The sequence below is a fragment of the Equus przewalskii genome, chromosome 30 (assembly GCF_037783145.1).
Source record: "Equus przewalskii isolate Varuska chromosome 30, EquPr2, whole genome shotgun sequence".
NCBI classification, from domain to species: Eukaryota; Metazoa; Chordata; class Mammalia; order Perissodactyla; family Equidae; genus Equus; species Equus przewalskii.
The window spans coordinates 5,983,777-6,009,623 of NC_091860.1; the positions used below are offsets into that span (position 1 = coordinate 5,983,777).

The 25,847-nt window shown below is 41.0% G+C and overlaps 1 protein-coding gene across 50 annotated transcripts in view; it reads right to left on the minus strand.

The window, feature by feature from the left end:
* Positions 1–25,847, minus strand: part of SVIL (supervillin) — a 224,187-nt gene that overhangs the window by 73,196 nt on the left and 125,144 nt on the right. For 43 of the 50 annotated variants that reach the window (XM_070601832.1, XM_070601827.1, XM_070601830.1 and 40 more), the window contains 4 exons: positions 18,779–18,870; positions 11,456–11,513; positions 11,195–11,346; positions 7,380–8,055 (listed from right to left, as the gene is read on the minus strand). In XM_070601832.1, the coding sequence (XP_070457933.1) occupies positions 7,380–8,055; positions 11,195–11,346; positions 11,456–11,463 (836 nt within the window). In that variant the 5' untranslated portion in view covers positions 11,464–11,513; positions 18,779–18,870. The remainder of the gene's footprint in view (positions 1–7,379; positions 8,056–11,194; positions 11,347–11,455; positions 11,514–18,778; positions 18,871–25,847) is intronic. The other 7 variants (XM_070601814.1, XM_070601788.1, XM_070601791.1 and 4 more) reach the window with 1 other exon arrangement.

Sequence of the window (25,847 nt, forward strand, 5' to 3'; positions counted from 1 at the left end):
CCTCCCTCTGAGCTAAGCTCAGCGCTGAATGCTGAAACCCTGCAACCTCAGCCAGGAAAGGGAGCCGGCAGAAGGTGCACCAACAGACAGAGCTGCCGGAGAAAGTGCCGGGCTCTGAGGGAGGTGTGCAGTGGGCCTTCCAAAGTGGATCCAGCCACTGGTTCCCAGATGCACTCGGATTTCCATCTCTCCTGCTTGGATTCTAATCACCCCTCCTAAAACAAAGTAATCCAGGGACTCTACTGCCTTAGTCACGAGACTAGCCTAGAATCAATCAGCCTTTTCTGCGCACTTATCATGATTCCCACTCACAGTTTACTAATAATTTACGAGCACACTGACTCAAGACCATATACAAGAATTCCAACTTCAGACAAGGTGGAAAGAGCCTTGCCATATAAACAAGTGCTACTCAAAGCGTGTTCTGCTGATGGGTGTCACTGGTCCATGAGGAGACAACAGCCTTGCACCAGAAGGAAAATGAGCAACATCAGAGCGCCTGCTGTTTAGTTCAGCAGACATTTTGTTCATAGCATGACTTTCTCGATGAAGGAAACGACCCACGATTCACATGCAGGTGCCAGTCCCTTAGAGGTGTGGGCTGATCAACAGTCTACAGACTGGCTATTTCAAGTAGCACTGCTATAGTTTGGTGACACTTTAAGAAAACATGGAAAACAGCAGAACATTCATTCGAAAATGACATTGAACCATTTGGTATGTGCTGGATGCTGGGCAGAGGCAGGGAGGGAGATATGAAAATGACTAAGACAAGGTATGGACCCCTCCTGTAAGGCTTCTACTAAAGCGACGCTCTCATTGAGATCATCCTCACCAATCTTATAGACTGGCATAATACCAATTCATGGTGCCATGCTTGGGGGCATCCTGAGAAAATGGCTAAAGTCCTTTCCTGGGTAGGTCAGCCTCGTTGCAGGGTGTGGGGAACCTGAATGTCCTTCTTCCTAAGACAGGAGATGCTGGGGAAGCTGCATCTGTGAGACATCTCATTTGGTTCATGATCTCCTTCTCTCCTTTTCTCTTTTGGCAGAATCATCATCAACCAGAAGCCACACTGATAACATTAGGGTTCCCCATGCCAAGCCAAGCTTTAGCTTTATAACTGCACTGGGAAAAAGACAGCCTGATAATGGAAGAACAGACTGGTTTGAGAGTCTAAGCACCAGAGAATGTGTAGCAGACTCCAAACATGATTCTAGTTTCTATTAAGACCAGGAGAAGTTTATGAAACCTTGGAAAGGTCAAGAAAGCAGGGCAGGTAGGAAGGTAGACTCTGGACACGTTCTCATTTGTCACCAGCTTAATCAGAAGGAGACACCCAGATGTAATCCGACCACTGCAGAACACAGGTGGACCAGGCCTACCTGTGCTACTGACAGTTCACTTTCATTAAAGGACCCCAAGATTGGACCAGCCGTTTTGGCAGTCACATAAAGAACTTGTTGTCAACTAAAACTCCTAGGTCTGTTTCCCACGAACTGCTGTTAAATCAGGTTTCCCCAATCCTGAACTTGTACACTGATTCTTCCCCCCTCTAAATAAAGAGCTTTATTAAATTTCATCTTGTTAGTTTCTGACCATTATTGCAGGTACATGTGCTCTCTTGCCTCCATGCTCCAGTTCCTTCTTCTCTCTCTCGCCCTCCCTCTCATCTTCCTTCCCCTCCATCCCTCTCTCCCCACTCTCTTTCTTTCTATCGCCAAGTTTACAATCCCTCCTCCAGAAATCTGATCACCCTATCATCGATATCTTCCAGATTAGTTAATAAAATGCCAAACAGGACAAAGTTAATGGAAAACACTAACTTGGACCCAGAGACTTCATTATCTCTTGCTTGGGTAAGTACCACCATCAGGTCAGTGGCCATCCTCAGTGGAATCAGTTCTCCTTCAGACCAACCCTCCATACTCCTCCAGACCAAGGTTTCTAAAATACATAATCATTCTTGTTTTAAAATGCTTCAAGCACTTCCCATTGTCCACAAGCAAAGGCCAAAGGCTTTGTTGTGTCATCTGGGGTGCTCGCGATTGGTCCCCACCTGGCTCTTAGCCTCATCGCGTCCCCCTCCTTCTAGGTCTACACTGGACAGCTGTGCCTTCTTGCCTAGAGCAGCTTTGCCTCCATGTCTAGCAAACTCACCACATCCTCAAGGACTTGGTTCAAATATGACCATTTCTCCAAGGGGGAAGAATTAATACACCATCTTGTATTCCCATGACATCCATCCTTGGTCTCTAGAACCTTATTTACCCCATTGTGGTGTAGTTATTTCCCACAAAATTTTTAATGATATGCCCATCTAGGTGCACAGTGCCTGGCACACAGAAAGCTCGATACAATTTTCTTCAATGATTAGCTAAACTACCTTAGAGCTGAAATTAACCCATAAATCAATACCTATGAGGTCTCGATAGACGGACAGATGCCTATTGAGTTTGAATCCTCCTAGACTACAAGTTTTCATTTTGTTTATGAGGATGAGGCTTTTAAATATCTTACGTAAATCCACATAAACTGTTTCTATTATACCTCTGATTATCTTTCCTAAAATTTCTAACCTTCGAAGGGCAAAACCAGCAAACTCTTTTCCACTACGGTGGAAAATAGAACGATATAAATAACAAGAGTAGACTGTAATGGAAAGACCTCTGTGGATCCAGAGAACGTGAATGAATGAATGGATGATGGATAGTGGACTTGTTTTTGTCAAAGTAGCTATATGGTCTTAATTCAGTTACTTAACTTCTTCCATCTTTAGTTTTTTCAGGTATGAAATAGATTTTTAAACTAAATAATCTCCAGGGTTACTTCTGGTTCTATGGATTTAAAATTTTTTAACATGGAGTATCTATTTTGTGGGGCCTTGGGGTGAGCCATCTCCCCATAGGGCAGGGCTTACCTCCCCTGGGAGACGGCTATAGGGTACTTGCAGAGAATTGTATTACCAGGAAAGAGGAACTCACCCTAAGTTGTCCTAGAGAACAGGAGTTGCTCTTGGTCTGTAGCCCCAAGGGTATAAGGATATGCTTTAACTCTCTATAACCCCTAAAAGACAGACTAAAAAATGCCTCCTGCCACCCAAGTGAAGACACATCCAGCACAGGAAAATTAGTTTCACCCTGTGGGTGTCCAGCTCTAGTTATATAATAGCTTCTAATTATAAAACATTATTATTCAGCTTAAGAAGAATGGCTATTAACTTCAGCATCTCATTAAAATTAGCAGTTTAGCTGCTTGTTTGGAAAAACCGCTAGTGATGCTTTGTATATATACACCGGTGTGTGTGAACGTGCAAGGGCACACACATACGGGCAAAATTTTGCATTTAAAATCTGGCAGGCATTTGAAGTTTTAGGACATAGTTGCAAGTATTTTGGATGACATATTCATATTTAATTCAATGAACAGAAATTGATGCTTGCCAGTGAGAACAGAAAAAAAACGGAAAAAAATAGGGATGAGTTAATCACATATGAGCAGCCCTAAGGCAGAGAGCACGATGAGGAGCGCAGATGTCTGGGGCACAAGGACTGAGAGGTGCAGAGGATTCTATGCCAAGATTGGGACAAATCTGTGAGGGGTCCCCAGAGGTCTCTTCTTTAGAGAGCGGATCCTCAGAGACCCAACATGTTCTGCCCTGACATGAAGGGTGTGTTAGATAACCTTCCTGCCACCCGAGAGACAGGAGCTGAGACAGGACTGCTGACGGTCTGGGGCAGTTATCTCCGTCTGCAGCGGGTGGACATTTCCAACGGTGTAGGTCAGCAGACAACAGCTAAACAATGAGCTTGAGCCTCTGCAGAGAGTTTTTAGACTCAAACCTCTCACTGGGAGACAAGCAAATGCAATCAGAATTAAGCTATTAGAGCACAGCATAAGCCCTTTCCTTTCCATCCTGGTTGGCCAAGTCTAAGTTTCATTCTGGAGGGTGCCCTGGTCCAGCTTCCTGAGCCGATCCACTGCTCTCTGGTGTCATGGGGAGCCCTGTCCAAACCATGATTTACCCACAGCAGCTCTCTCCAGGTCAAATTTCAGCATCAGCTCTGCAGGAAGCCACCATAATCATTTTCTGGCCACAAACGACACAATTTGCTAAATGGGAGAAGGAGTGGTGAGGATTGCAGTACAGTAATGAAAAAAAAAATGAACAAGGATTTTCTAGAATGGATCACCACTAGGAAATGAAGTGAAATTCTCCCCTCTCCCAGTCGCGTAGTTCACTGAGAATGGAGAGCACAGCTGATGTTCAGGAAAACAGCAGCTGTGGGACGTGGGGTGGTGCGTTTCTCCACTCACAGAAGTAACCAAGACGGTGCATTTTATTTTTTCAGAAAATAGGAGATGTGCAAAACAGCAAATTCAACAGGAATCTTGAATTCAGAATTTCTAGTAGTAATAGCAAGAGCTCAGATTTTTCAAAATTTGCATAATCCATAGGCTCCAGACCTCTCGATTTTATTCTAAAATTCACAGAGGCTTAATTAACAAAGAATGGTTCATATCAGGAACACCACGTTTCCAGAAAACACTGACATTCCAAGTTTACGGGGCTTGGCAGGATTGGGGGATGGGGGGTGGGGGATGGGAGGTGTCTCACGCTCTATCCTGTTACTATGCGTATTCTTAGTTTGATTCAGAACAACGTGTTCACCTGATCCCCAGGCAACCAACAGGGTTTCTGAGCATGTAACGTACATATATAAATACATTCTTTATCATATAGATTGAATGTTAAATAATTCTGAAATAAATTTATTACTCAGCTAAATAACGCCCCAAAGACTGTGACTGAGCTTACAGTGCTTGACAATGAGGTGTAAGAACTAATGACCATTCTGTCATACACGTGTTAGTCTATGAGTACACACAAAACTACGCATTTGATGTCCGGCTCACATTTAAATTTTTAGGACACTATATACATACAATCTTTTGATTGTATATTCACGAGTGATGTGTTCATATTTAATGAATGAAATAAAAACAGCCTCTTGCTAGTGAGCACAAAATAAAATGAAACGGGAATGAGTTAATTTGGAGATTAGCAGCCAAATAACATGGTAGAGCTAGGTAATGAGAGTATAGTACAGTAGTGAGAAAAATATTCCATTTCAATGATACAGCAAATTCACAATGAAATGTGGTATTAAATTGCTTTGTTATTTGTAGATAATTCTTTTTCATTCCTTAATCTTCTTAAACTTTTGTGTTATATATTTCCATGTCAGATGGCATCTTATTTTCACTTATGGTTATTGGGTCTTCGAGGTTTCTTTGGTTATTGTTTTAGTTCACAAAGGTTTGTTTTTCTTTCTTCCCTCCAAATGGAAATCAGACAACAATGATTGTCTGACACCTGAATTTCCCAGCTCTAAGAAAAAGGACTTCTAGCAGAATGTTAACCTATTTTAAATCCATCTTTATAAGCTGAACAACTGGAGTCATTACAATATAAATCAATTATTTTTTAATGTCACAGTTGTCACACATTATTTCCCATCCTTTTTAATGTAAATATATCTCAAGTATTTTATGTGTATATACATATATACATATATATGCACACACATATATATGAAACGATCTGTGTTTCTTTTCCTAGCAATCATAGAATTGCATGCCTTGGTGGCTTCAAAAAATAAAGCACGTGCCTCCTCAAGAACTTCTTCACAAATTCTTAATTCTCTTATGGCTTTCTACTGTGAGGCTAAGGCTAGGCTTATGAAGACTTCTGGGTAATATCCTCTTCAAACAACCCAGAAAGAAATGGCTCCTAAGATTTTGTTATATATATTTTTGAATTTTAAGATTTTAAATCACACAAAACTGTTAAGTATCCTATCTTTTTACCTGGAATAGTCAACAAAGTTTTAAGTATTATTACAACGAATTCAAAATCTCACTGAGAATCTATTATACGTGATCTAGGTGAGTAACCTAGACACTGTGCTCGCAACTTACACAGTTTCCATAATTTGGCAATCACAAATTAGATTCCTCATTATTTTTTAATCCTTCTAACTATAAATCTCAATTTTTCTTTCTAAATTGGAATGTTAGGTTTCTCTGTCCTGCTCACAAAGCACACGAAGAATTTGTTTTGATATAGAGTAACTAAACCAAGAGCACTGTTTCTACTCTGAAATACAAATTTCCCCCAAAACAGCTTCATTTCAAAATATGAGACAACAGGTCACAGTCCCTAAATTTCAAGTAGTCAAGTCCAAAGGAAGAACAAAGGCTCTCAAAATACAATCTCAGGATCTACAGTATTTAATTCTCTTAGAAGCTACTATCTCTAAGTATTTTATTGTGGACGATAAGTAAGCAGTGACAGGTCTTTGGCTCAATAAACACCAGTAACTAAAACGATCTGTTCTAGACGTATTACTGCCACTGAAAGATGACCACATTTACTGCTCTGTCCCCTGTGAAATAAATAGGGGTATTTTCCAACATATTTTTTTTTTTGCAGAATAAGTTTGTCGGCCCTTCAATTCTTATCCCTCAGTTCATCTGTGAAGCTAACGCTTGTTTGAACTGAAAAATACACGTACGAGTCTACCTAGACACTCACGCAAAACTTCAAGTAGGACGTTTAAGCAAATTGCATTTTGAATATGGTCATCACAATTATTAAATTTAAATATTTACATTCAACTTAACTATTTTAATTTAAATTTAGAAAGAAATATATTCTCTTTTGGCATTTGATGTTGTGATTTTATCCCTTTTCTGATTTTCCAAAATGGGAGCCATTCCTGTCTTTGGTCCATCCTATCACACAGCAATTTCTCTTGAGGGCTGATGGTTTTAACGAGCCGTTCTTATACACAGTTGTTTTCCTAGCGTGTGTGTTGATACACTTATACACGTATACGTTACAGTTATGTTCAGTGTATACTGCAGTCAGCCTTCTGGACCCTGGACCGAGACCCTGCCACTGGTTAGTGGTGGTCCTTCTGCTTTGTGATTCTCAACCCCAGCAACGAAAACAATCACCAAAAAGTCTTGAGCGTGATTACAGACAAATACAGAGAGAAAGGCCATTGTTAAAGACAGGTGAGAAACACAGTACGAAGGGTCCTGAAATGAGGCTTCCTTAAAAGTGGCCCCATGACATCTGTTCAGTTTATTAATTATAAAAAGAACATACGAGAAAAAAAAAAAGAACGTGAAGCTTCCTGCTTCCGTAGCACCTGTTTTGATATTGTGGAAATTTTAAACAGTCATATTATTTCTACAGTGAGCTGAGACCACAGAATGCCAAGAATACCCAGACTCCAAGCCACGGGGAGGCAGAGAGAAGACAGGGGCGCTGCCCCAACTCGACGGCAGTCAGCGCGCTGAATGCTTACCTGGACCGAGCCTCGGCGGGGAATGGCGAGTCCCCAGTGGTGTGGCTCGGCGAGGCTGGCTGCCGAGGCGAGGACAGGGACACGCCATGCACTTGCTTTGGGGACCTTGGCACTTCACTGAAGGAGGAGTCTCGCCCGGAGAACGGGAAGGATGAGGAGCTCTCAGCAGTGGGCGGCAGGTCGCGGGCCTGCCCGGTGGCACTCTGCTCTTGACCTCGTCTTTGGTTCTCCACGTTGAGCAGCACGTCGGTGTCCGAGACGCCATCGCTCCCGGGGAGGGCATAGTCCCTGGACTCTGCCACGCCCGTCCTGAGCCCCGAGATCTCAGTCCTGGTGTAGAGAGAACTTGACTCTTTGCTTGACTCGGCCTGTCGGTCACTTTTTCCTCCCCTTTTGTCCACAGCATCAGGGTCCTTCCTGGACCTGGTATATCGAGATGTTGATTCAGAGTCTGCTTCAGAATCCAGACTTAGTCCATATTTTTCTGCCAGCTGTCTTCTTCTTTCCGCTTTGTACCTGGCGATCCTTTCGGCTTTGGACTCAAGACTCTGTGTGTCCATGACCCCTGAACTGTAAGATGAGTCACCATGGACGCCTGAGGTTTCTGGGTAGGGTTTAGATCGAATTGGCTTCTCTACCGAAGAATCAGAAGTTTCTTCCTCTTCATTTGATCGGCCTAAAAGAAGATCATACGGCTAATACACACAGATTTCAAGATAATAATTCATGTTTTATATAACATTAATGTTCTATATAAAACATTTTCTTACATTTGAAAATATTTTGAATACATCATTTTTTAAGGCTTCATAACATTCTACCCAATAGACACACATTTACTATGCTCTGTTTTCTACTATGCTCTGTTCTTTTTGTTTTCTTTTTTTTTAAAGATTGGCACCTGAGCTAACAACTGTTGCCAATCTTTTTTTTTTCCCTGCTTTTTTCTCCCCAAAGTCCCCCAGTACATAGCTGTATATTTTAGTTGTGGGTCCTTCTAGTTGTGGCATGTGGGACGCCGCTTCAACGTGGCCTAATGAGCAGTGCCATGTCCGCGTCCAGGATCTGAACCCTGTGCCGCTGAAGCGGAACGAGTGAACTTAACCACTCGGCCACGGGGCCACCGCACTATCCTCTGTTCTACAATGCACACTCGAGCACCCTTGCTGCAAAGGACCAGCTTCTCACACAGGTTGGTTAGCTAGGGGGACTCCCCGAGATGCTGAGGACTCTGGGCTCTGCAGTGAGACTCAGGAAGGCCGTGGCTGTTCCACCGGCCTCAGTAAAGCCCCACTCCTCGCTCCTCAGACGGTTCAATCCTTGCTCAGGGCTTATTCCCCTTAGTCATGTACTTTTTTGTTTTTTAGTTTAATATTTCATGTGTGAGGCCAGAGGACGAGTTCAGAGTCCTCTAGAAAAGATAACAGATATTTGAACTGCTGTAATTCTTAAGTGACGGATTGTGGTCCCACAGGATCTGATAGTAACCATAACAATAATGATTCATATCAATATTCACCAGGCTGTGGTTGAGTTTGTTTTTTTTTTTTACAGAAGTAGCTTTTTCCAATTATAGTACACATTTGATGTAGAAAATGTCTACCATGAAACTATAGGAAGGTAAAACCCCAAATCACCAATAACCACTAATATATAATAATCAATAATAAATTGACAATTTGCCAAACATTTCTATATATTCCTTCTATTCTTTTATATATTTGATTTTTTCCATATAAAATAATTCATGTTTTATATAACATTAATGTTCTATATAAAACATTTTCTTACATTTGAAAATATTTTGAATACGTCATTTTTTAAGGCTTCATAACATTCTACCCAACAGGCATTCTATAATTGATTTAACCCTTCTCATATTACTGGGCATGTCAGTTGTTTCTAACTTTTAGTCAGTCTGAGTTTCTGATGATCACAATAGGTAGCCTGGTAAAAGCAGAATTGCTCTATCAAAGAGGACATCATTTTAAGACACTGGCTAGACTCTCAAATGAATTTCCATAAATCTACATTGATTTACACTCGAATCTGCAGCACATGCTCTCTTACAAACGTTGAGTGTTACTTTAAAAAATTTCCTTGGATCACACACTAGAAGAAGAGAATATATGCATTTTTCAATTATTTATTAGTCATTTGTATTCTCTTTTTCTGCTCTAGAATACCTGGCCAAGCTTCTTGCTGTACATTCTATTGATTCCTACTGTCATTTTTATTGGTTTGTGTAAACTTTTATAGGAATATGAGCCTTCATCTTACTCATGTTTTCACATTTGCTTGTCTAATTTTTTGTGAAGTCTATGCAAGATTTTCTTTGGAGTACAGATGTTAATTGTTAATGTAGTCAAGTCAACTGATCCGGTCATTTGTAATTTCTACAGCTGTTTCTGTGTTTTGAAAGCCTTTTTCATTCAACTTGAGTTAGATATTCACCTATATTTTCATGTTTTTAATTATTTTCTTAAAATTTATCATGTGAATCATTGGAACTTATTTTTGTGTTTAGTGTGAAGTGAGAAGAGGATCATGTCCCCCCGCCCCCACTATGCCCCATCTTCCCAATACCATTTAATTAAGTAATTCTTCCTTTTCTCAGGAACACGTGATGCTTAAATTATCATATAAGACATAGATTAACATTTTACGCACACTAGGATTCATTTCTGGATACACATTTGGGTACTCTGTCTATTCTTGATTCTTCATGTGTGTAGTTTTAAAAAATCTTAGTTCTCTAATTTTCTGCTATAGAAGATCAGAAACTGTAGAGAGAAGCAAACTGATCACTTCATGCTCACTCAGAGCAACAGCCCCTGAGGAAGAAGCTAGAAAACACTGGTACAAAAAGCAGCAGCACGGACCACAGACGAGGGTGGGAAAAACAGGCCTGTATGCCTCATCCTCTCCCAAGGTCAGGTTGGATATCTGATGCCCCTAACAACAACTGAGTAATCAAGGCAAAACTCAGTGATATTTGACACGCTGTTTAACAGGAGGCCAACAGGCAATACATTTAAAATCATATAGATTAAAAGAATTTAAATAGAATGTTTGTTGCATAAACACATAGAGTAAGACGCCTAATCACTCAAGGTCCAACTTTACTTTTTTTTTTTTAGTAGATTAGCCCTGAGCCAACATCCACTGCCAATCCTCCTCTTTTGCTGAGGAAGACTGGCCCTGAGCTAACATCCGTGGCCATCGTCCTCTATTTTATATGTGGGACACCTGCCACAGCACAGCTTGATGAGCGGTGCATAGGTCCACGCCCAGGATCCGAACCAGAGAACCCTGGGCCGCCAAAGCAGAGTGTGTGAACTTAACCGCTGCACCACTGGGTCAGCCCCCAGCTGTACTTTAAATGCTGCCTGCTGAGGACAGCTGTGCCCTGTGCTGAGCACCTGGGCATTCTGCTCAAACATGTCTCTTTCAGTCCTTTACGAAACAAACTTTTACTGAGGGTCTCTGACAGCAGGTCCTATGCTGGGGCCCTGAGGGTACGAAGAGAAAGACAGTTCCGGCCCTTGAGGTGTTCCAGGCTGGGGGAAGAAATGACTGGTCATCAATTACCCAACAGTGTGCCAAGGGCAAGCATTTCTTACTGCTGTGATACCAGAGGACCACACCTGTGAGGCACGGCAGAGATGACGTGTTGTTTTTGTTTTTAACAAATACATGTATTTAATAAATAACTGTATCTACACAATTCATTTTCGTGGAATATCCCATTTTCCAATACCAATCAAAAACATCTCGCGCAGCCTGTTTGACGACGTGATGACACGCATGCTCACCGGTGTGGGGGCTGGCGGGGTCTGTGGCCCGCATGTATCGGGGTGTGTCTTCCTCCAGTAGGCGGTGAGTCACTAACCCCGTGCAGCTCTGCAAGAGGATGGGCTGAGTGTCGGCTTCAATTCCTTCTAAGCGCCTGGCAATTCTTTCTTTTCTGTGCAAGACACCAAAAAGGGCATAGTGAACAACGAAAATCAATTCCAAGGGAAAACTGAATACAGGATGCGCTCCTACTTCCTAATTACGTACAATAAATATCTTACCTTTTCATTTCTGAAAATTCTTTCCTCTTTGGTTCAAAGATTTTTCTTAATTCTGCAACTAAAATAAAATAAAAAAGAATAAAATGATAGTCCCGTATTTAGTAGTCATGCATTCATTTTATTCATTCATGCAACATATATTTATTTAACTCATATTTCTGTTCCTGGCTTCCACACAAATGAGAGATACAAAACTGACACTGTTCCTGTTTTCCAGGAGATTGTCTTCTATGGGGAGAAGCAGATGCCAAATGAGAAGCATGTACACACACACGCACATCATATGTTTGCGTTAAGAAGTAAAACCATGAGAGTAAGAGATGGAGTAATAGCAGCGGGTTCTACTTCATCCTGGGGAGTCAGAGGAGGCCTGAACAGTAAGATCTCTCTAGGAAGGGGAAATCTATTTTTAACTGTTTTAGGTTTAAAAAAGCATTTTAAGATTTTCATTATGGAAAACTTCACACATTTGCAGAAGTAGAGCTAGTCCAGGAAGACCTACATGCCCATCAGCAGGCGGCAACCACCACGACTCAGGACACTCCTATCTCATAACCTGTAAATATCTCTAACTACCCGGTTGGGTTTCCAGCGGCACCTACTGCAGCATAGCCGGATGGTAACCACAGGTCAGACTAACACAGCTCCTGAGCTTCCCCTTACAGGCGTGCACTAGAGGGAAGTGTTAACAGTTGTTTCTTTGCTACAGTTTAGGTCGGATGGCGGATGAAGTAATTACCCTAATTCTGGCAACACTGGATGAGAAGACAAATGTTTTGCTGAGGTTGGTAAGGACTCATGTGATACTGACTACAAGGATATTACTAAGATGCCAAATAGTTGTTTCTTTGGAGAAATGGCCAAATTTGGTGGAGAATAAAGGACTCTCTTCTGGACTCCCCCTCAATCATGTGAATTCATAAGGGCTCATCTGAGTGGTTCCTATTGAGGCCCCAGGAATGGGTGGGGGAAGGAGAGGAGTTGCTGACAGCCCCAGGGTCCAGGAAACGTTTTGAAAGGTTGAGTCCAAGAAGAAACTCGAAGGAGGGGGTATGAATACATGGAATTTAAGTTTCACTGCTTCAGTTTCCATTTTATTTTTTCGAAGTAGTCATTTTTAGTAATGAGTCAAAATCGCACACACACACACAGGGCTTTCATATTTGTGTTCAGAGATACAAACCTTGTATTTACCATGTACTTATATATATTTTTAAATGATAGCCACCTTAAAATTTTAGTTGGCTTGACTTTTTTAAAGATAGTTGGCCTCAGAAAAATCTCTCTCAACTAGCCGTCCCAGGAAGCAGAGCAGCCGGCGGCGGAGGCGTGCTTGCTCTGCAGTGTCACTTACATTCCTATTTGGAAGAAAAGGGTATAAGGATAATGGCGCATACTGCACCGGCCTTTTGAGGAAGCTTGGCCAGTAATGGTTTCCAGTTAGCAAATTAGCTCTAGTGAGATTGTGGTGATAAAAATTTAATGACTGGCAGTACCTATTTTGAAAACATTTTCAAGGATGATATAAACCAAAGGATATCAATTAATTATTTAAGCCCCAAAGAAGAGAATGGGGCTGGTATTTTTCATAAGACCACTTAAGAAGCTAATGAAATCAAATTCCAAGCGCTCTGAAAGGTATGTCTTAAATCCATGCTTCAAACCCCTACCTGAGGAATAGCCTATATTATTGGGGTCCTGAGTGGCATAATGAGCCTTTTCTTCTCCAAAATTATTTCAGCTAGGTATGCTGTGGTCTGAATGCTTATGGGCCCCCAAATTCATATGTTGCAATCCTAACACCGAAAGTGATGCTATTAGGAGGTGGGACCTTCGGAGGTGATTAGGCTCCACCCTCATGACTGGAATTAGCGTCCTTACAAAAGAGGCCCCGCAGAGCTCCCTAGCCCTTCCTCCACCTGAGGATTCGAGAAGACGGCACTGCGCAACTGCAAGAGGTTCCTCACCGGGACCTGACCATGCTGGCACTCTAATCTCAGACTTGCAGCCTCTAGAACTGTGAGCAATACGTTTCTGTTGTTTATAAGCCACTCAGTCTACGGTATTTTGTTAAAGCAGTCTGAACAGAATAAGACAGAGTAAGCATAAAAATATTAATGTAACACACACAGAGTGGCATATAACTTGTATTGGGAAAAGTTAAAATGCACTTTTTTTTTTGAGGAACATTAGCTCTGAGCTAACATCCACTGCCAATCCTCCACTTTTTGCTGAGGAAGACTGGCCCTGAGGTAACATCTACTTTATATGTGGGACGCCTGCCACAGCATGGCTTGATAAGTGGTGCTAAGTCCATGCCCAGGATCCAAACCAGTGAACCCCAGGCTGCCAAAGCATAGCACGAGACCTTAACTGCTCCGCCACTGGGGCGGCCCCTAAGATACACTTTTTTGTCCTAATTTAAGACTGAAAAATCACTTTTCATTTCATTAAACTTTAAAAATTTTCTATAAAAATTATGTAACTAAAGACATTAAAAAGAATTTCTAGCAGTACAGTGAAAAAGCTAAGTGACAAGTTGCTTCCTGATATTCTTTTTTCCCATCTTCTAGAAGGAAAGATCAACTAATTGGGAGACTATGTAAATGTCCCACAACACAACTATCCTTTCCTACTGCCATTACCCCTCCACTTCAATATTCTATAAGGACTAAGATAACATGATACGGGGGCAGGCTGACGGTCAGAATAGTCATTCATCACAGAAACCGAACCCCCAGAAGCCTGGGATGGGGAGAGGAAAGAGAAGGACAGGGTGGACAAGCAAAGTTATCCCACTGTCCACGGTGCTCTCTGTCCCTTTCTGGACAACATAGGCTGGGCAGCCACCAGTGAACACTGCCATCTGATCGCCGTGCACTGCTGGGTATAAGAAGTCTTAGGATAGCATTGAGCAGACATCCAGTGCCCCTCTTCAGGGTCACAGACTCAGAATGCTGGCTCTGGAAGAGATCACAGATCACCATTGGGGCGCTAATGCCTTTTGAGTGGGCAATGTCTTTGCTGCTGGCCCTGCACTGCAGGCTGTTGAGTCTACCTAGCTGTCCCACTCAATGCCAAATCACTCCCACTGCTATGACACAAAAATGCTCCCATATGTTTCCAAAGTCCCCTCCTAGGGAGGGTGTTGTCCTGGCCTGAGAACCGTCGATCCCAGGACAAAGATTTCAAATAGGCAGCTTGTTCCCTGGCCATCCATACCCTAGGTTACACCAATGACAGACACCACTAGCCCATCACTACACTCTTCAATCAAGCTCACATTCAAACCCAAAACTATTTCAAGCCTATAATCTTACAGTCCACTCTGAGCATTTACTGAGGAATGAAATGAGGTCATGTATCAAACTAAATGTATCAGTGAGCTTATTAATTTTTAGTACAAATCTATAATGAATCTTTTAGAACAATAAATTACCAGTCTATTCTTTCTAATAAATATATTTTTAATCACCAAGATTTGCCTCATTCCTATAGAGAGGAGATTGTAGGGGAAAGAAATGTGGAAGACAAAATGAAGTAACAGACAGACATCTTGAGTCAGACTCCTTTCTTCAAGTCAATAATTTAAAAGTAAAATTAGTAAAACAAACATGTAATATAATTACTCTAGTATATCTATCCCATGGGAAAACACTTGTGTTGTATAAAAGAGAACAATGTTGTATTTGAATTGCTGATGTGTATGTGTACTTTTTTCGTCCCTTCCCAGGACAAAAATTTCATACGAGTACTTGTAATCCTCATTGGGCCCTCCCACTGAATTTTGGTCAGGTTTATTATAAAGGATTGAGAAAAAGTTAATACTAGGAAATTGCGGAAGTCACCTGTGGTGTGGAAATCTATGCTGTCTCTCCAGTGTTTCTTTATGGAGACTCCCAACAGTTCCACCCCAGGTGTCTTCTGATTGATGGTCTTGAACAGTTTATCATTATTTATGATCTACCAAGCAAAGCTTTCTTTCCTTTAAAAGTTTTATATAATTTCAGACTTACAGAGAAATTAAAAGACATCATTTATATGTTAAGACTTTACTCCATTTGGTTTATTTTTCTCTTTTCCTCTCTCTACATGTGTATTTCGGTATGTATACACAGGCACTCATGTTTACACAGTGATTTTTCTGAACCATTTAAGAGTAAGTTGCAGCAGGATGCTTTATCTCTAAATTCTTCAGTGCATACTTCCTAAAAATAAGGAATAAGAATGTTTTCTAAAATTAGATTCAACAGCTATAATTCAATTGATTGCATGCTGTGCCATATGTGTGTAATTCATAAATGGTTCAGATAATAGTAATACCAGTCATCCTGCCATCCTGCTATAAACAAGCACAGCTGATCTAACTTCTGTGATGATAAATCTTATGCTTTGCTTTCAAGTACATTAAGACTTTCACATATACTAAATTATCCCTTATTATAGCTGCTGGTTTAGTCTGCTGCCCTTGTCTGAGCAATATGCATTCCATGAGTCTGTTTCTTTAGTTATTTCTAATGGGAGTTGGTTGGTCATTTTCCAAGAACGGCAACTTAAGGACATTTGACATCAGGGCTATAATACTTTAAAAAAAGTTACTTAACTGCCTAATATACTTTGTAATAACATATAATACCAATCCTCAGGATAATTTGGGCTGCTAGGCACTTTTCTTGGAAAACACAGTTTCTTCAATTAGCTCTGAGAAATAGGCTTTCTGGTAAAGTTATTGTTGGGTTCAGTCCTCAAACCTGAATACAGTAGAATCTTCCAAAGAAATATAAGTGACGGGGGGACTGCCAAGAACACCTCTCCCCCCTCCTGCATGTGACAACCTGAGAGCAGACGCCAGATCTAGAATATTCTGAATACGGCTCTTACTTCCCACAGGAGTGATGCATTTTTACTTTTACACTTGAATGGCAGCCACTAATATAAATACAAGCAGCTTATAAAATAAGTAGTTACAAAACTAGAGGAATAAGGAGGAGGGGTGATGGCTAAGAAGTGTGGGGTTTCTTTTTTGGCTAATGAAAATGTTCTAAAATTGACTGTGGTGACAGATGCACAACTCATCGAATATACTAAAAGCCACTAAATCGTATACTTTAAATGGATGAATTGTATGGTATATGACTTACATGTCAATAAAGGTGTTTAAAAAAGTAGAGTAATAATTTGGTCTATTTCATAGTTCCTAATTGGAAAATCTACTTTAATACAAGAATCTTTACATAGGTAAAGGTTATTAATCCCTTGATTACTTGTTTGTGAGACACTGTTAAAGGAAGTCCTTTAGAGAAACACCAATAATCATTTTAAATTCTCAATTTCACAGAAGAATCCCTCACTAAACAAACAGAAACTTCTGTAAACTTATAAACAACATAAATCTCTATGCCATTAAAACAGCCATAATCAATTCCTATTTCTAACATTAGCTAGCCAGTCAAGAGCTGATAAAATCATTAACACATCTGTTAAGATGGAAAAATGAAAAGCTTGCCAATAACACATGGGTCTTTCCAAACGCACTTGCCCAAATTCACAAAGGGCAAAGATTGTGAAGCTAGACTATAGGGAATTGAGATGAAATTCAGGGAAGGAGGGATTCTGATACTTTGTAAGCATGTTTCAAAGATCTTGTTAATTTAGAAACATAAATCTGGTTAATACATAAATTTACCATCTTTGATTTGTGAACATTATGTTTTAACTAGTAAAACCGGTTAATAAGCTTACGTGTTTTTAAGTTTTGTTATATATGGAGTTACAAGTTGTTGAACGTTAAGAAAACTAGCATCTCATATTGTTTTTAATTTTTCTGATCCAATATTGTCTACAGTATGATTTATCAACAAAAGGAACTGGGGGAGAGAGAGGAAGAGGGAAGCAACTTTTGCTATAGAGAACTCTGCCTCATCAGTCAAATCTTCTAAGCGATTGCTAAAAATCAGTTTGTTCATTCTTATACTTTGTTTTGATCATCTTCATAGATTGTTTAAGTTTGGCTCAGATTAAATTGAGTTTCTTTGCCTTTCAAAAAGAGTCTTAAAAAATGGGAGGACCCTTCCATTTCACACCTGGTCCACACACTCCTCCAGGTGGGAACCCTCCACAGCATCTGTCCTACCCTTGACAGGGGTGGACGTCCTTCCTCGAACAGCTAATGAGCAGAGCTGATGAGACCATGATGCAGTTCATTTCACTGCTAGGTGCTAGGAACTATGAGAATTTTCTTTCTCATATGAAATCCCACTTACTGCCTTGTAACGCTACACATTATTCTTATTTTTAGCCTCTAGAGCAACATACAATAAGCCTACATTTCAGTTGACAGTTTTGTAAGTACTTGAAAACTGAAAAATGTCCCCGTTCAAGTTTTCTCTACCAGGCCAAGTCCCTGGAGTCCTTCCAATCTCCATCCTTGTCAGGCTCCATCTGGGTGCATCACCCATTCAACTTCTCAGGATGGACGCCAAGTTGTCAGTGGGCCTTTTAAACTGGATGTAGTTTCTACTTAAAGAATACTTTTTCTGGCCTAATTTTTGGGGGGCTTGATCTCGTGGTTTTTTTCCTCTTTTGGAGTAGAAAAAAAATCTGACCTTCCACCAAACCTGTTTCTTCTGAAGAGAGGGCGACACAGCTCCAGATGAAGACACTTTGTGAGCTGGTACTACCTTGTGCTAGTGTTATACTTGGTGGAAACAAAGATCAGGCAACGTTCACATCATTCCACAGGTAAAACTAGGGGTGGTCGGCTGATAGCAGATGCAAGTATTTTACTGCACGAGCATCTTTACCATGAAAATACTAATTCACCAACTGTGTGAGTACCCACTGTGGGAAGAAGAGAAACAATGAAGATACAGCCTGTGCTGGTAGCCTAGCGAATAGCCCAGTAGGGAGCTACAAGATAGTAAGTGTAAATGCTATGAACACTGGAAAGCATCAGAGGCTTGGAGGGATAGGACGGGGTAGGTGGAGAAGAAATGGGCGTATGAGTGGAACTCAGTGCCCTTGGAGAAGATGAAGGTAGGAAAGAGATGAGGGAGGTTGATTCTAGGAACCTTCTCTCATCCTGTCCACCCAGCCTCCAGTGAAAATGAAGATGCTTAAATGAAAGGGAAAGAACATGCAAAAAAGTGAGGATTACAAATCCAAGAAGAAAGAGACTTCAGTTGAGGTTAATTCTTAGATAAGGGAGAAAATGACACAAAGGAAAGTAGAAGCTAGAGGTTAGTGAAAGTTCCTCAAAGAAAATCCGACAACACAATGCTTACAGGCTTGGAACACTGTTCAATCATTTAGAAAAAGTCTTACCTTTAGGAAGTGCAGTTAAAAGCTTAGCATCGATTCCTCTTTTGTGGTTAGCAAATTGTTCTTTATCTTCAAGCAAGAAATCTTTCTGAAAGCTAAAAGTTATTCCATTAATAAAACGTTTAAGGTCAATTTCAGTCAAGATATATTTTGTTAAGCAAAAAAAAGCAAAACATAAAAATTATGCTACTGTTATACATGGTTAAACATGTACATGTAGATTACAAGTAAAAAGTTGTATTTGGGAGAGTTAATTGGTAGTTTTCATTTATTTATAATTACATTAATATGATTCTTTTATGCAACTAAATAATTACATCTGCATAGGCAGGGGCTGTGGCGTAGGGTGGTCAAAACACGGCTGAACTGGGAGTCGCAGGCCTTGGTTCAGACTGACAACTCTTCTAGAGCCACCAGTAGATGGATGGCTGGGATAATCACTTAACCTTTCTGTGCTACAATCTCTTCCTCTCAGAAAATCAACAACTTGTCTAGATGATCTACATGCTTTCCTCCACTGGTGAGATTACATTGAAGTAACAAACGCCTTCCAACAACCAGGAAATCAAGGCATGGTGAAGAGGTCTACGAAGCTCATGAAAACCTTCTTGAGAAAAAAAGAAGAAACAAAAAGCGAGAAGAATAAAGGAACTGAGCCCTTGCTATGTATGTTTCTTCTATACTAAGCATATCCCAGGTATTACCTGAATGATCTTCACCAGCCCCTAGGAGGTATGAACTTCTCAGAGCTGTGCTGGTAAACGTTTAACACCTGGCTCCCTCCTCTTGACTGACCCCCTCACCCCCAAACGTGCCTGCTTTGCAGTATTTTCTGGTAGTGTAAATACTCTCACCATGGCCAATTTCAAGCTACCCACAGACTCACTGAATTCAGAGTTGAACGAGAGATGCATGCTCACTCTATGAGTCCGCTCCAGCACACCACTGCAACTATTACTATGCTCGGTGTGCAGATTAGGAAACTGTTACATGCTTTGCCCAAGGACACATATTTGGCAAAAATAGTGCATGAAATTCAAATCTAGCTCCTGCTCCAATACTAGGCACAGGTGCCCCAAGACTGCTGGACACACAACTCCGTGGTCTTCCATGGGAATGTGCCTGGAGTTGAGCATGACAGACAGAGCTGCTGCCTCGTAGGAAGAAAACAAATCTAGGACAACGGGAAACTAATATTCCCCAATGATATGAGCACCTCCAGAGAGGTGAACAATGGGCCTGAAAGCACACTCAGTGCAAAGCTGACCTTCACCGGCAGTGGTGCTCTGTTTGTGTCTCTGCCCTGCAGGGCTACACTTCCACAGAAGCCCAACAAGAGACTGAGGAAGGTGCTGTGCATACTCTGTAAGTGGGACACACGAGGAATCTATATCCCATATATGCAGGCATACGTCATCTTCTTGTGCTTTGCTTTATTGTGCTTCGCGGATATTATATTTTTTACAAATTGAAGGTTTGTGGCAACCCTGCGTTGAGCAGGTCTATGGCACCAATTTTCCAACAGCATTTGCTCACTCCATGTCTCTGTGTCACATTTTGGTAATTCTTGCAATATTTCAAACTTTTTCATTATTATTATATTTTTTGTGGTGATCTGTGATCATTGATCTCTGATGATACTACTGTAATTATTTTGGGGTGCCGTGAGCCACGCCCACATAAGATAGTGAACTTAATTGATAAATGTTGTGTGTGTGTCCTGGCTGCACCGACTGGCCATTGCCCTGTCTCTCCCTCTCCTCAGGCTTCCCTGTTCCATGAGATACAAAAATATTGAAATTAAGCCAATTAATAAACTTACAATAGCCTCCAAGTGTTCAAGTGAAACAAAGAGTCACATGTCTCTCACTTTAATCAAACTTTTTAAATCAAAAGTTACTAATGATTAAGCTTATGAGGAAGGCATGTCCAAAGCCGAGACAGGCTGAAAGCTAGGCGTCTCGCGCCAAACAGGAAGTTGTGAATGCAAAGGAAAAGCTCTTGAAGGAAATTAAAAGTATTACTCCAGTAAACACACGAATGATAAAACAGCCTTAGGGCCCTTAAGAATTAGCCTAAATCTACTCTGCCTGTGCTCTGCAAATAGAACAACAAAGGCTGGATGACAGCGCATCTGTTTACAACATGGTTTACTGAGTATTTTAAGCCCATTGTTGAGACCTACTGCTCAGAAAAAAAGATTCCTTTCCAAATATGACTGCTCATTGACAATGCACCTGGTCACCCCAGAGCTCTGAGGGAGGTGTACAGCAAGATCAATGTTGTTCTCATGTCTGCTAACGCAACATCCATTCTGCAGCCCATGGCTCAAGGAGTAATTTCAACTTTCAAGTCCTACGATTTAAGAAATACTTTTCGTAAGGCTACAGCTGCCATAGACAGTGATTCCTCTGATGGATCTCGGCAAAGTTGATTGAAAACCTTCTTGAAAGGGTTTACCATTCTAGATGCCATTAAGAACATTCATGATTCATGGGAAGAAGTCAAAACATCAACATTAACAGAAGTTTGGAAGAAGTTGATTCCAACCCTCATGGGTGACTTTGAGAGGTTCGAGACTTCAGTGGAGGAAGTAACTGCAGATGTGGTGGAAACAGCAAGAGAACTAGAACAAGAAGTGCAGCCTGTAGATGTGACTGAATTGCTGCAATCTCATGATCAAACTTTAACACATGAGGAGTTGCTTCTTGTGGATGAGCAAAGAAAGTGGCTTCTTGAGATGGAATCTACTCCTGGTAAAGATGCTATAAAGATTGTTAAAATGACAACAAAGGATTTAGAATATGACAAACTTAGTTGATATAACAGTAGCAGAGTTTAAGAGGATTGACTCCAATTTTGAAAGAAGTTCTACAGTGGGTACAATGCTACCAAACAGCATCACATGCTACAGAGACATCATTGGCGAAAGGAAGATCAATAGATGCAGTAAACTTCGTTGTTGTCTCATTTTAAGAAATTGCCACAGCCACCCCAACCTTAAGCAACCACCACCCTGATCAGTCAGCAGCCATCACAACAAGGCAAGACCCTCCACCAGCAAAAGATCATGACTTGCTGAAGGCTCAGATGATGGTTAGCATTTTTTAGCAATAAGTTATTTTTTAATTAAGGTATGTACATTCTTTTTTTAGACACAATTCTCTTGCACACTTCATAGACTACAGTATAGTGTAAACATTACTTTTATACGCACTGGGAAATCAAAAACTTTGTGTGACTTGCTTTATTGCAATATTCGCAGTCTGGAACCAAACCTGCAATATCTCCGAGGTATGTCTGTAAATCAAATTTCAAGCAACTTCTACACATTCCAAAATATGGTACACTATCCCATATTCCCAGAACCAAGCTCATCTGAAATCTTAGTTATTGCTTATAAATGCACTATGGCTTATATTCATAAATGAGTAGCATGTATTCACATTATTTAATAAAAAGACTTGAAAATAAGCAGTCTTTATAAACCACACTCCAGATCGCTTCCAGATCCTAGGACACCTGCTTTGCTCAGAAACTCGGAATTAGGTCTGACCTCTACACAGTGAATTGTTAATGCAGTGACAATTCTTTTCAGTGTTTCATTCAGATGTATGATTTAGTAGAAACCTAAAAGATTAAATAACTGCAGAAATGTACCCTACTTAAGGAATGGCATGCTATTTTAATTGATTATTTAACTGCTTGTTTACACATCTTGATAAAGTTCTGTACTTTCTTCGGAAAATCAAAATCTCAGGAAAAAATTCTATATTAGAGTGAAATGATGCCATCTCTGAAATATTCGGCTTCTTAGGCCAGTGACTTTGTGGAACAAATATTGTCTCATGTTCTCAGAAATAAACATCTGAATGGTTCTATTTTCCTCCTTTTTTCTGCTTATCAAAAAGCTCAATGAAGCCACTAATGAAGGCTAAGAAACTACCTCCTAGTTAAACATTTTGCTGAACTTTTATATCCCCCGACACCCGCTAGCTCCACATGCACTTACTTTCTTGAAACGAGCTACACATGGTGTCAGTGCCAGTAAAAAAATTCAGCCTCTTCACAGTCGGTCAGAAACCAACGGAAAACCAAAGCACTGTTAGGAACCTCTCTCATGCGCCTTAACATGGTTTACTGTAAACGCTGTTCCGGCCATGTGCATTCTCTCCTCTCCATCCATCCTGGCTGAGTCCTGCTCCTGGTTGGGCCTCCTTTAAGGTCATTTCCTCAAGGAAGAGCCCTGGACCCAGTGCCCGTGCCACCTGGCACTGAATCTATCTTACGCACCTCTGTTATTTTCTCTCACAGTATCCTGTTTTCTTATTTGTATAACATAGTACAAGTGTCTTAGCTGATTTAAAATTATTGATTTTTAAAAATCAATAAATATATGTTGAATGAATGAGTAAAATAAAATACTTCCAGTGCATACTACAACTCACTCTGAAATTTTATGTGTATACTTCATAGACTAACGACACGATGGGGCAAATAGCATCACAAATATTGAAAATAATTAGAAGGGTATGTATTTAATAACCTCAGTTAGAAGCTTCCTCCCTCCCTCTCTTCCTTTCTGTTCTTCTTTAGAATAATATATAATTGGGAAAACATCTCTCCTCACTACCTTTGCTCACCTCACATACACGTATGAAAATATTAGTATATTTGCATACGTTCATGAAGTATTCTATTTTCAAAGTCTCCATCTTCAAGGTCATCTTATGTTACTGGAATCCATGTGGTTGTCTCTACAATTTCTCCTTGCTTCTATTGCCTCCCTTTCCTGTTCCCACTAAATGACCGCTACATTGTGAGGAAGCCAATGGGCAGAGGGAACAAGGAGATTGGGGTGGACAGTGTCACAGAAGCTGTGACTGATGCAAGACCCCTCAAATCAATATGAAACCAGGTTTTGAAAAAAGTCACCTCTCTTCCCCAGACTTTCTACCCCCAAAGGCCCTAGCCAGCAGTGAAAACGCAGGCAAGACACACCAGTAAAGAATTCTGGACCATTCGTGAATGAGTAACTCCTTCTGATCATCTAATGGCTGATTAAACACTTACAGATACCCCAAAGAGCCCTAACACGACCCCCCGTCACTTTTCTGAGTCAGAGGCTTCAGAGCAGCATTACTGGCAGGGCCCATTCCTACCTCACACGATTGGTAACTCCAGAGCACCAAGCTCCAGGACTGTGCTCTCCCTCATTGGTCATCCTCTCAAGGATGACAAGTCCCTGCCCGGACAACCTCTGCAGGTCCTGGTGGGTTGCCATAGCTCAACCAAAAAGTATAATCCTATATTTGAGCATGAAACCATCCCTCCATATAGAATTAAAGTAAATGCTACACTCTTAATTTTTTTTGGAATTATAATTTTAAAAGTTTCTAATATTAAGAAGCACCTTTTGTATTTTTTACCACCTATCTTCATCACCTCTGAAATAGTGCTCACTCTTTCTGACTAAATTTTTCATACTTTGCCCTCCTTCCCCCTGCTTCAATAATCTAAGAAGGAATCGCTCCTTGTTTCCATGATAATTTTTCTTAATGTGTCCCATTAACCTACTTAAATGCTCCACAGTAGCAACAAGGGGAAATTTGATTAAAGTGAGAGCAGCATATTCTGCAGTTGTCACCTTCCATCTTTTACAAAACGTGGGCTATACTGTTGCAGTGACTACTCAGCGCCTACACTGTGAAATGCTCCCCTACAATCTGCTCACTCTTCCATGCAAGTTTAAACTACAAGATATGGGAGGAGAGAATCCATTACCTCACGTTTTCACCTCGGCTGTCTGGTTGACTTAGATTTCTTCTATCTCCAGCCCATTTTACACTTAGGACCACGGCAAGGGAGCCATAATAGGTACACATGAAATAATACCTACAGTTTTAGAAGAGCTGTGTCCCTCTCAGTCCCTCCCCACTGAAGTGTCTGACCCTCCTATTTCATGCTTTTTCCTATCCTCCTTGCATAAGCAATGCCTGTCTCCCCTTCCTTTTCTTCCTTTTTCTTAGTCACTAATTAGCTGTATTATAGCTAAACCAACCTGGGGCACATTGGGAACTAAGCTGCTATGGTCTGAATGTTTGGGCCCCACCCCCCAGTTCATATGATGAAATTCTAACCCCTAAAGGTGATGGTATTAGGAGGTGGGGCCTTTGGAAGGTGACTAGGACATGAGGGTGGAGACCTCATGAATGAGATTAAGGCCCTTATAAAAGAACCCCAAAGAGCTCCCCAGCCCCTTCTGCCAACTGAGGACACAAGAAGTTGGCAGTCTGCAACCGGGAAGAGGGCCCTCATCCCGCCAATGCTGGCACCCTGATCTCAGACTTCCAGCCTCCAGAACTGTGAGAAAAACATTTCTGTTGTTTATAAGCCACCCACTCTATGGGTGGCTTGTTACAGCAGCCTGAACGAACTAAGACATAAGTCTTAGATTCTCTTGAAATATGGCAAAGATGAGAAATATGGGAGACTGTGTCAAGTACTACAAAAGTAAGATTTCATGAGTCAAATAAGACACCCTTACTGATGACCCTGGCTCATTGCTGCCCTAGTTTACCTGATACTAAGACATGGATGGAATTCACAAAGCTTTATCCCATCTCTGTGTTCACAAGATCAACTCTGCCATTTTCAAATGCAGAGCCAGACTTAGCCTGACAGGGACAGTGGTTAGACAACTGTTTATTCCAATGCTACTGAAATGCAAATGATTTTGGGTGAAGAAACAATGTCGTACATAATACATCAGGAACAAGAGATCTGATGGAATGAGGGTGCTGGGAGCTGGGTCTTTCTAGCATAATGAAGTGCAGGTTGAGATCCACACTTCCATGTGTAAGGGACAATGACTGTGCCTCCACTTGAACATCTCAAAATTGATTAGGGACAGCGATCAACCAAGAGGCACCTGAGATACAGCTATCGTTTGGGCACAAACTTTTAATTTTTACGTTATCTTATATTAATGATGACGTACGACAGAATTTTTGCACATTGGGTAAATCAAACTAGCACCCATAATATCCTACAGCCAAGGGAATTGAAGTGC